General features: G+C 43.6%; 1 protein-coding gene across 2 annotated transcripts in view; it reads right to left on the bottom strand.

The window, feature by feature from the left end:
- The window catches only part of IL31RA (interleukin 31 receptor A), a 35,130-nt gene extending 23,194 nt beyond the window's left edge, over positions 1–11,936 (bottom strand). For both annotated transcript variants that reach the window (XM_039709968.1, XM_039709970.1), the window contains exons 1-2: positions 11,691–11,936; positions 448–529 (exon numbers count right to left, since the gene is read on the bottom strand). In XM_039709968.1, the coding sequence (XP_039565902.1) occupies positions 448–499 (52 nt within the window). In that variant the 5' untranslated portion in view covers positions 500–529; positions 11,691–11,936. The remainder of the gene's footprint in view (positions 1–447; positions 530–11,690) is intronic.
- Positions 11,937–12,767: the final 831 nt, after the last annotated feature.

Below are 12,767 nucleotides of genomic sequence, written 5' to 3'. Positions count from 1 at the left end.
GGAAAAATGGTAAATTGTTTTGTTGTCTACAAATAATTAATTTTTTTCATACAGAATTAAAATAAAATGTTGTTAGTCATTCACATCAGACGTTCCTGTTTGAAAATGCAGCTCACATTAATTGCTGTGTTACAATAGCTTTTATATATTAGAGTGATGTTTCAACAACTTCACAGAAATAATGAGGAAGTTTCCACTCAGATACTTTTTTAATAGCCCTAAATTAAGTCTTGTACTTTAAGCCTGTTTTTATAAAACACTCCTATGTAATTTACATGCATTTATCATTATTACTTATGATATCAAAAAATACATTAAAACAGTAAGACTAAAATTTAGAACTAAGCTGCAATATATTTCAGAACTCTTCAAAATTTCATTTGGAGAATGTTACCTTTTGGAAAACCTTCTTATGGTAAGACAGGTGCTAATAATCCAGAAACATACCTGCTACAGAGCTGCAGAGAAGGACAAACATCCAAATCAAATTGCTGAACATTTTCTTCTCAGTAAGTATGAGCAGAAAATGCTGTCGTAAAATAAAAATTAAAATGGTGGTTTTTATTTTTACAAGTAAAGTGAAGATGCCCTTTTAATACTTTGTTAGCATTTGTGTCAGAGTTAATAATGTTACTCAGCTTTTCTCATTTGTATTCAAGTAAAGTATTGCTTTGTCTACATGTTACTTTCCTGAACAATGGAGAAATTTGATGCAGTTTTACTAAGACAAGTTGCATACATTTCTGACAAAAAATAGAAAGACAAATGTACCTAAAACACTGCTGAAGGCAATCCAACCCACACACGTGTTCAACCTTCCAAGGATCATATAAGTAACTGGTAAGAAAGTCGTTCTATTCACTTGACATTCAGCCTGCCTAGTCTTTCCTAAGCAGATTCATCTAGTGAATTCTTTTGAAAATGAAGGCTCCTGCAGGAGAAGGAATGATCTGCCTATCTTGTTCATCACCACCTAGTAAACAAATTGTTCAGGAAGTTGATAACAGTCCAAGTTACCTTTCACCCAAAAGAGGGTGAATTTGTATTGGTTTTTTCCCAGTTTTGCCCTGGCAGCAGACCTCAGTGCACTCTGCAAAGACACAGGAAGGCACCTCTCTTCGCCTTTCTTTTTGAAGAACTACTGAACTACTGTGCACACAAAAAAACTCAGATTCTAGGTTGAGAAGGAGGAAACCAAAGTAACAGACTGATTTCTTCCTAAAGGACAGATGACTCTAGGGCTCCATAGGGAAAAATTACAAAAATCAAACACTCTCCTTGCCTGAACTGCTGCTGTCAGCACTTACAGAATCACAGAATGTTTGTTTGGAAAGGACCCCTACAGACCATCTGATCCAAACTTACACAGGTCCTCCTAGAGTCAGCTCCCCAGGACCACGTCCAGAAAGCTTTTGAAGATCTCTTTTGATGGAGAGTCCACAAACTCCTTGGGTAACCTGCTCCAGTACTCATTCACTCTCACAGCAAAAAAAAGTACTTCCTGAAGTTCAGAAGGAACCTCCTGTGTTTCGGCTTGTGCCCACTGCCTCTGGTCCTATCACTGGGAGGATTCTGGCTCTTCAGTACTGACAAGACCTCCTCTGAGCTTTCTCTTCTCCAGGCTGAACAGTCACAGCTCCCATATGGCAGATGCTCCAGTACACTGACTGCCACTGTGGCTGTTCCCTGAACCCTCTCTGGTGTGTCCATGCCTCTCTTGCTATTGGGACTCCACAACTGGGCTAAATACGCCAAGCGTGGGCTCAGCAGGGCTGAACAGAGACAGGATCACCTCACTAGCCCTGCTGGTTGTAGTCCTAACAGCCCAGGAAACCAGCATTCCTTGTCTCAAGGGCACATTGCCGGCTCATACTCTGCTGGTGTCAGGGACTGCCAGAGCACTTTCTGCAAAGCTGCCCTCCACCTGGCCAGGCCCCTGTACTGCTCTCTGGGGTTGTACTTCCCTAGATGAAGCACTTCTCCTTATTGAAGCTCCTGCCAGCCCATTTCTCCAGCTTATCAAGGTCTCTATGGACAGCAGCTCAACCCCCAGGCGTATTAGTCACCCCCTCCCGTTTTGTGTCATCAGCAAACTCACTGGCAGGCTCTGCCACAGCATTCTAATCCAGAACATTAATGAACATGTTGAACAGGACTGGATCCAGTATTCCCCACTGGGGTACATCACCAGTGACTGCCCTCCAAATGGACTTCCCCACTGATCACCACCCTATGGGTCCATTTATTAAGCCAGTTTTCAATTTACTTCACTGCTCATCCAGCCCACCCTTCATCAACCTGTCTGTAAGAACCCGTCTGTAAAGTGCCCCAACTCCACCATGAATGGCAACCCACATTACTCCTTTGACTAGTAAGTAGATCTGCCTGTAGAAAATAGAAGTGTCAGACTCCCTTAACCACACAAGGGCCTAGAGCCCAGTATTCCTACTTCCTGGACAAGTAGCTCTAGTTACTATGCTCATAAGCAACAGGTGGGCACTAGTATTCTGCAGCTAGTTGGGGTCCATGTTTCACATCGGGTTTTCAGATTTGTCTGGAATTTCAGCTCTCCATCAAACCTGTGTCTCAGGAAGGCTCCAGGTGGGAGGCAAGTACTAGGACAGGCATACCAGTAGCTTACAGTCCCAACAAAGTATCTCCTCCTCCCACAGGTTCAGATAATGCCAAGAAGTAGGTATGATCCAGGTCACTGGACAGAGATCTAAGTGGGATATAGGCAATAGGGGTTATGCCCTATGCTATGGTTCTTTCCACAAAAACTTCTTGGATTTGCTAAAAAATTAAACTTTACAGTAATCTAAAAGAGAAAAACATGGTAAAAACAATGCATTCATTGCATTTTTTTCTGTCAGAAATCAAATTAAATATTATTTTAAGTTTGTCTTGGTAAGCATTTAGTAAACTTTAAGGCTATGACACTAAAAAAACAGGAGGAAAAAAAAGGGAAAGGATATGTGGGATACAAAAAAACAAAACAAAACAAAAAACCAAACCAAGCAAAAAAAAAAAAAAAAAAAAAAAAAAACCAAACCAAAAAAAAAAAAAAAAAAAACAAAAACAAAAACCAAAAAACCAAAAAACAAAAACACGAATTACACTACTGATGGCAATAAAAAAATAGCAGTTCTTCCAAGTATTCTGTACCAGCACCACACCAGAAGTCTTTCTCATTGCCCTTGATGTCTCTGGCCAGATTTAATTCTATCAGGACTTTCAGCTTTCCTAATGTGATCCCTGGCTGCTTTTTGTATTCCTCCCAGGCTACCTGTCCCTGCTTCCACCCTGTATAGGCCTCGTTTTGTGTGTGAGCTCATCCAAGCAGCCCTCCCAGTGCTTTTGACCACCTTCCTCTTTGTTGGAATGCACCAATCCTGAGCTTGAAGAATATCACCCTTGAATATCTCAGGCCCTTGAATATCTCAGGCCCTCTTCCCTCCAGAGCTTTATCCCATGGTGTTCTACCAAGCAGGTTCCTGAAGAGGCCGAAGTCTGCTCCCCTGAGTCCAGGATAATAAGCCTATTGTCCTTGCTGCCCTAAGAACCTCAATCAAACTCTAGCATTTCACAGTCATGGCAGTCAAGATTGCCCCTGAGCTTCACCTTCCTGCCAGCCCCTCCTTGTTGGTGACAACACAGTCTGTCATAGCACTTCTTCACATTGACTCCACTGTCATTTGGAGAAGGAAGTTACTGCCAACAATTCCAAAAACCTCTTGGATTACCTATGCCCAGCAGTGCTGTCCGTCCAACAGATACTGGGAAGGTTGAAGACCCCCATGAACACCAGGGTTTAGGAGCACAAGGCTGCTCATATGCAGAGTCTCCACTGCAATGTCCCCTATTTAACCCTGACCCATCCCCTGGCTGCCAGCTCCTCACCCACCCCAGGCACAGCCCTGTGCTCTCCAGCTGGTCACTGACACAGGAGGCGACACTGTCTCCTCATCTCCCTGCCTGCCCTTCCTAAAGAACCTGCATCCTTCCATTCCAGCACTCCAGCCACAGGAACCATCCCACCACATCTCCACTGAGACAGGAAGATCACAGCCCTGCAAGCAAGGCATGTCGGTTCTGCTGATATCCTACATGTGGATTTACTGTTTTTGAGATGATAGGAGACAGAAGAGGCTGCATTTCAGCCAAAATAGTTCAGCTCTTTCCAAGAATAAAGCACACAAAGTTTTTATCACATTCCTTTAACTAGCTCCAGCGATCCCATACTTTCTTAAGAAGGAGCTGGAACTCAGAAGCATTGGCAATCCATAAAAACATTTCTGAATAATGCTTAAGCTGAAAATACTATGACCTATCCCATCACAGTGGAGTACAGAACTGCAAGAAAAGGCATGACCAAGCTGGCTGCAATGCCAAGTAGGAAGCCTTTGAAAAATGCTAGTTTCGCATGCACACCAGAAAGCTTAAATAGCTGAAGATTCCATCCACACTCAGCGGCTGCTCCTCATCCTGTAATCATTCTGCACCTTTTCCTCCTCTTCTAGTTCTTCTCTAGTACTCAGCCATGTAATAAGTCACTTCCACTTGCCAAAACAGCAGAAGACTAAGAAAAAAAATACTACATTAGCAAATGTAAGGCATCTAAGTTGGTGAACGGAGGAGATAACTGGGGAAAAAGAGACCTCCATGACTTTTCCCAGATGTGAGCTGGTTGCTTGGCCCAGTCCTCCTGCTTCTACTTTGTCCAGTATCTATTAGCAGCTGTTTATTTGTTATGACAGCTGGTAGTTACTACTTGACAGAAACCAAGGTAGTGACTTAGCAGGCCACAATGCTGCTCAAATTTTACATGCTTGTCAGGACACTGATACATGATATGTGACAAGATAGCTCTTGGGCTGTTTACTGAAGAGGCTGTGTATGTAAAAGTGATCAAAGAACATGACTGAGTGAAAATTGCACCATATGTGCGTGTTTCACTTAAAGATGCCTATAAAAGCTGTCTTCTTCAAGTGATTAAAAAATAAATTCATCAAAGCAAGACTTTTCCCCATATTAAATTTAAGAATATTTATTAATTGCTCTTCTTCTCCATTTCAGGACACGAAACCTTTTTCTATTCAGATCCTATTCCAGGATTTAACTACATGCCTCTGGTATACAGTGTAGATGTTACGCCAAGAATAAATAACATGCCACATCTATAAATGTAAAGACAACATGTCATGGGGTCATTACATGCCACATCTATAAATGTAAAGACAACATGTCATGGAGTCATTGAATCACAGAATGTTAAGGGTAGGAAGGGATCTTAAAGATCATCTAATCCTAACCCTCCCTTCCGTGTTCAGAGACACCTCCCAGTACACCGGGTTGCTCAAGGCCTTATCCAACCTGGCCTCAAACATTTCCAGGGATGGGGCATCCACAGCTTTCCTGAGCAACTTATTCCAGTATTTCACCATCCTCAAAGTGAATTTTTTCCTAATATCTAAGCTAATTTTCCCTTCTTTCCGTGTGTACCCATTTCTCCTTGCCCTGTCACTCCAGTTCCTGTCAGAGAATCCCTCTCCAGCTTCCCTGCAGGCCCCTTCAGATACTGGAAGGTGTCTGTGAGATCCCACACAACCTTCTCTTCTCCAGGCTGAGCAACCCCCACTTTTTCAGCCTGTTTTCATAGGAGACATGTTCCAGTCATCTTACAAACCTCATGACCCTTCACTGGACTTGCCCCAATGGTTCCATGTCCCTCTGATATTGATGACCCGAGCTGGATGCAGTGCTCCACGTGGGGTCTCAGCAGAGCAGAGGGGTACAACTCCTCTCTCAATCTGCTGGCCACACTCCTTTGGATGCAGCCCAGGATTCCCTTGGCTTTCTGGGCTGGGAGCACTCACTGCTGGCTAATGGTGAGTTTTTCATCAGCCACCACCCCCAAGTCCTTCTCCACAGGGCTGCTCTCAATCACTTCTCTGCCCAGCCTGTGGGTGTGTCTGGGATTGTCCCAGTGGAGGTGTAGGACCTTGCACTTGGCTTGCTGAACTCCCTGAGCTTTGCATGGTCCCACCTCTCAAGCCTGTCCAGGTCCCTGTGAATGCCATCCCTTCCCTCCCCTGTGCCCACTGCCCCACCCAGCTCAGTGTCATCAGCAAACTGCTGAGACTGCCCTCGGTCCCACTGTCCATGTCACTGACAAAGGTGTGGAATGGCATCGGCCCCAGGACTGACTCCGAGGGACACCACTCGTCACTGGTCTCCATGCAGACACGGAGCTGTTGACCACAACTCCTTGTGTGTGGCCATCCAGCCAGTTCTTTACCCACTGGTCTTTCCATCAAATCCACATCTCCCCAACACAGAGACAAGGATGGCAAGTGGGACAGTGTCAAATTCTTTGCTTAGGTCCAGATGGACCTAATGGGAGTTGCTCTGCCCTTGTCAACCAAAGCTGCAACGCCCCATCATAGAACACCACTAAATTTGCCAGGCATGGTTTGCCCTTAGTAAAGCTATGTTGGTTGTCACCAATCACCTCCTTTTCCATGTGCCTTAGTGACATGGACATGTACCTCCATGTGCCATGTGACAGTTTTTAGGAGAATCTGCTCCATGATCTTTCCTGGCACAGAGGAGAGACTGCTTTGCAGTTCTATGACGCTTCTGCATTCCCCTTTCTTAAAATGGAGTTTATAGTTCCCTTTTTTCAGTCATCAAGACACTTCATTTGACAGCCACAATTTTTCAAAAATTATACATAGTGGTTTAGGAGCTTCTTCTGCCATCTCCCTCAGGACCCACAGATGAATCTTATTGAATGAATCTTATTGAATCTTATTGAATCCTATGGATTTGTGCACATTCAGGTTACTTAGATGGTCTCAGACTTGATCTTCTCCTAGGAAAGGGGGTTTAGGCTCTTCATTCTCCCAGTCTCTGCATTTGCCATTCTTCACCTGATTAACATGGCTAGAACTTTGCTGTTTAAGAGGCTGTTGAGAACCTCAGCCTTCTCTTTGCCCAGGGCATCCATGACTCCCATTTCCTTTTGAAGAGGGCCTAACCTTTCTCTTTCATGCAACATATCCATGGACACAAGGTGCACAGTGCCCAGTACAGGGGACAATCCCTGCCCTGGCCCTGCTGGCCACACCATGGCTGATCCAGGCCAGGATGCCTTTGGCCTTCTTGGCCACCTGGGCACAGCCTGGCTCATGTTCAGCTGCTGTCAGCAGCACCCCCAGGTCCTTTCCAGCCTCTCTGTCCCAGCCTGTGGCACTACTTGGGGCTGTTGTGACCCAAGGGCAGGACCCAGCACTGGGCCTTGTTGAACCTCACCCCACTGGCCTCAGCCCATTGATGCAGCCTGTGCAGATCCTCTGCAGAACCTCCCTGCCCTCCAGCAGATCAACTCCTGCCCAACTTGGTTTCACCTGCAAACTGACTGAGCATACCCTTGGATCCCCTTGTAAGGATCAGCAATAAAGATTCTGAACAGGATAAGGCCCCCGTTCTGAGCTCTAGGGAACCTTATTTGCAACCAGCTGCCAAGTGGATGTGACACCATGCAGCAGCATTCTTTGTTCCTGTTATCTTCAAAAATTTTTAACATCTTTGCTGGAATGTGACAGGAAATTCTTTACTATGAAGTCTGACACTCCTCTAACAACTATGGAGGAAGAAGATGAAGAGACACCCCTTTTATTTAGTCTTTAGCATCCATTGCTACAGCTCTCCCATGATGACTCCACATGGAGACACAGACCTTGCCCTATGCTCAGCCAGCAAGAACTGAAAGACAGGAGCCTAATCCTCTTCTTTAGCCCACTGGGCCACTCAACTGCAGTGTTCTGTAAAATGCACCTGGAAAAGCAGTAACCATGAGTTTTCAGAACTCCAAGATTCAAATCCATCAGCACTTACACAAGTGTGACACTTCAGGAAAATTATTCAAATATTTACTTCAGCATCCTTTTTGGTAACAGGGTGCATCAGATTCATGATTGGTCAAGACTGTACCAAAGGTGAGAGTACCAGTGAGCATCTGAAGAGGAAAACGCAGGGTTTCCTACATTGGTCAGAGAAGACAATGACATGTAAACATAATGGAAGAAGCAGTAACTTTGAGGGACAGCTAATGGGTATTTTCAACTTTTTAGCCTCTATGACTTATGCACTGACAAGCCTATCTATGGGAAAAATGACAGACACTGTGATGAAAGATCATGGGCACACTGATTTCATAATCCACAGTCTTTAACTGAGCCAAAAATAGTCACTTGAACCTCAGAGCAGGATGAATTGCATTCAAACATTTACCTTTAAATTAAAAAAAAAAAAACACATGTTAGGTGCACTTTCTTCTGGAAAATAAACCTATATGTATTTTAAATTATGATGGCCTACCAGAAAACTTAATGGTTTCATAATCTACTAACACCACTTAAAGTAAATAAACTCAAACAATGCATATCTCTTCAGAAAACTATTAAGCTGGCAGACATATCTGAAGGAGCCACACAGTGAGGCTCTCAAATGCTGTATCAACTGCTGACCACAGAAACTTGTTCTAAAAACACAGTAACGTCGAGAAAAGAAAAAAAAAAAGAAAAAATCATCATCATGTAAAATGACTTGTTAATTTAAAAACTTCAAACCAACTGGAAACTGAAAAGCAGGAAAGCCATTTTTCATCTTTCAGTCTCTAAATAGCCAATGTAGGCACAAAAGGATAAGATACATTTGTTCCAAAATTCTGAAGGACATAGTGACCAGGAAAAGTCACTTCTGCTAATAACTGCTGATAACAGTTATTTTGCTTAGTATATCCTGGAGTTACAGACGCAAAACATGTTTTGAGAAAGCCTTCGTTGTCTTATAAAACAGCACACTGAATATTCATACATTATAAGACAAAATACTGTTACATTGGAATTTAAATCAAACTTTTAACTACATGAGCTGGATACTAATAGGAAAAAATAGAATATAACTCATTATTCTCTGAACAACCATAACAAGTAATTTTATAAATCTTGATGTATAAAATGCTCAGATAGATAAAAAAGCTTCAAAACAGGTGTTCTTTTACTAATCAATGCACTGTACCTCATAAAGGAAACAGAATTTTCATGCAAAATACTTAAAAGTTACAAACACAAAACAAGTTTTACTTTCCTTATCTTTATATATGGGTCACTTCTTTAATTTTCACTATATGATTTCATCCAATTTGCTAGTGCTCACTAAAAGAGGCCATCAGGATCACTAGAACTAAATGGTTATATTACCAGACATAATTTTGCTTTCAGGCACCATCCTCCCTTGCTCTTTTTTCACTGACAAAGAAAAACCAGACAAGCTACGGTTTAAAGAGAGTTCCTGTACACAACTGGTCTTGGAGCAAACCTCCTTTGGCTCATTGTCTGTGTGACTACAAAATCTGTGTGGGCTACAAGGGTCTACTTTGAGAGACGATTTTGCATCAGATGTTTCAGCAAGTAAGATGTTATTAGACAATGGCTGCCTTTGTGCTCCTTTGTGTTGGTGGAGAACACGCTGTCTCTGGTGTGGCAAGCAACTGGGTGAGCAAAATGATGGGCAAGGTAGGAGGATCCATGCACTGAACTCTATAAAGAAACATAGAGCTCTTACTGAAAAGACAGTAACCAGACCAAATTATTTTATGCTTGTCAGATTCAGGTGGCTTCAATTTGTATTGTACAGAATACACACCTGTCAGAAAATCAGAAGGAAGACTCGCTCAACTACTTCAGAGCATTTGTTTACCCTTGCCAGTCTTGCCTTTCAAATTAAGAGTGGAACTAGATGTAAAACACACATCTACTTAAATAATATTAATAAAACAAATTTTGGAAGAAAGCAAATATGTTTCTGGACTGCTATGGAGTCAGCTACACCTCAAAATGCAGAATATAGTTATAATCACTGCAGTACTGCAAGTAGAAGAACACAGAACACAGTGCAGACATAAGAAGGCAAAAGAACAAAATAAGCACAAAACTTCACTTTTATACTTTCTTCACACTCAAAAAAGATGACCATTACCCTGAAACGTACCTGTACATGTAATATATTAAATGTCTGAAAAATATATTTAATAATGTATTTTAGAAAACATTAAAACTCAGACTCATTGCACAACCCTGCTGCTTCAGATCAGCTCCTAAGGGTTATATATCCTGCTTTTCTTTACTATCTATGCTGTAAACTTTATTAACATTACTTCTGTAGCTTAGTCAAAACTGCAAGGCAAAACATGGCACAGAAGTGACAAATCAGTCTCGAAACACTACTGAACACATTTAGGTTTTAACTTCTCTTAGTATGGCATGTTTTAATTGAAAACGTCCCCTACAAGCACTAAATCGTGCAAAAATTCCTCAGGTTTAAATGATTATTATAGTAAAATCAAGATCTTTAATCTTCAATACTGTAACCTCTATGATATAAGCCCATTGCTTCTTTTCCCCTTTTTACTCCTTTTGAGACCTGTTTTATTACAGATTAGGCTCTGACAGAAAAATCTGAACTGACTACACCATTCTTCCACTCAATACATGAAGCTTCCTTCAAGCACAAAAACATTCTCTTGCCCAATCAGTTTCTTAATTCACAGATAGAGTCCAGAAGTTGTATTTCAACTATTTTAGGCAATCATAGAATCATTTTGGTTCCAGAAAACCATCAAGTGCAACCATTAACACAGCACTGCCAAGTCCAGCGCTAACCCCTATTCCCAAGTGCCACATCTACAAGCCTTTTAGATACCCCCAGGGACAATGACTCCACCACTTTCCCAGGCACCCTGTTCCAGTACTTGACAACTTTTTCTGACAATAAAGTTTTCCTAATATCCAATCTAAACCTTTCCTGGTGCAACTTCCAGCAATTTCTTGGTTCGTTGCTTATAACCTGGGAGAAGAGACTGACCCTCATCTCACGACCTCCTTTCAGGCAGTTGTAGAGAGTGACAAGGTCTCCCCTGAGCCTCCTTTTCTCCAGGATAAACACCCCCAGCTCCCTCAGCTGCTCCTCACCGGACCCGTGCTCCAGACCCTCCACTCCCAAAAGACAAATCATGCAGTCCATTCCAGGTAAGAAGGCAAGTAACACTTCCCCAGTTTAAGCATGAAGATGATACTCACTATGATACGTACGCAAGCACATTACAAAAATATTTTTCTCAGAAGGCAGAAATTGCAAACATTGAAGAATCCTAGGACCAGTACATTTAAATCGGATTCACCACTTAGAGAAAATCAGAGTGAATACAAATTAAGCTGAGAGCAATTAAATCAGAGCTTTTCCTTCCCCTGATGATTGCATACATTGCAAACATTTTGAGAACTGACTCTTAACCATTACACACACTAGGAAAACCACTGCCAAGCATCTGTATTGCATTCTTTAGAAATCGTGAGAAATGCAATGAGCTAAACAGAAAGTTTCAATTCTTACTGTCTCATGGACTTGAAAGAAACAAACCAAAAGGATCGTTTTGGCCCGAAGAGACACAGAAGCATGTCCTGCCCCAAGTCCGGGACGAACGCCTGGAGAGATGCGAATGCAAGCAGGCTTCACTGCCAGGGATCCACGGGAGTAACAGTCCGGGCAGGAGTTCCACACACTCCCACTTCACATAAATGAACGTGAGCAGAGACCCCTCTGCTGAAAACATATTTTTCACTTACCTCAGCTGCAGAACACGCGCTTGTTTTAACAGGGGCCTCTGCCTCCCCGCGAGAAAGGACGGACAAAATAGGAAGTTGCCCGGCAGAGCACAAGTCACGCTTTTTCCTGTAATTCTGAAGGCCAGAACCCCCCACGCCCGCCGCCGGGACCAGCGGGGTCGGACTCAGCTCCAGCGGCCCTCACAGCCGGATGCTCCGCCCTGCCCGGAGCCCCGACAGGCGATCGATCCCCGGGGCCACCCGCCGGCTCTCCGCACCCCGACCGCCCTCTCCGCCCCCCGACAGCCCCCGCCCGGCCCCGCGGCCCCCGCAGCTCCCGGGATGGGAAGGGATGGGATGGGGCGGGGCGGGGACGCGGCCCCGCCGCCGCACAGGCTGTGAGGGCGCGCCCGCCGCAGCCCCGCCGCTCCCTGCAGCTGTGCGGCGGCGTACGCAGCGACATTTTGCACTCACGCTTAAGCACCTCATGCATCATTTAGGGCACAGGCAGCGGAATGAAGCAAGTGGTGGTCCCTTTTAAAAGTAACAAATGTATTCCACTTAATGGCTTGGAAGAAGACTGCAGCCGTCAGCAACATAACTGACTGCAGCAACAGGACTGAAAATCAGAAAGAACTTTGCAATGAAGATGCTGTGAAGTTAGTAAATGGAAATCCGAAGTCCCTAGTTAATGTGCCTCCTACTAAGCACTGACAGTCCTTGCTAAGCAGATACTCTCCAAGCACAGATACTGAATTTTAATAACGCAATCAGCACATCAAGAGGTCGTGGTCCCAGTTCAGGAAGAGATCCATTACAGACAGCAAGCTGTTTATCCTGCACCAGTGTCACACACAAGAAGCCGTAGACTGACTCCTTTCGACTTCCATGACTTATGCACCTCAGGTTTTTTCAAGCTATTTTAACATGCTAACTCCACACCCACTCCAACTTCCAGAGCACTCATTAGCCTTCACCCTCTACAGCTAATCATCAGACTCAGCCAGTTAGCCCATTTACTTCTCTTTTTATTTTTGAATGGTGTTGCCATCTCTCCACGCCCATAACCTCCGTGTAACACTGCATTGTAAACTGCTT

Source organism: Passer montanus, unplaced genomic scaffold (genome assembly GCF_014805655.1).
Source record: "Passer montanus isolate IOZ18808 unplaced genomic scaffold, ASM1480565v1 scaffold22, whole genome shotgun sequence".
NCBI classification, from domain to species: Eukaryota; Metazoa; Chordata; class Aves; order Passeriformes; family Passeridae; genus Passer; species Passer montanus.
This window is presented reverse-complemented; position numbering and strand designations above follow the sequence as displayed.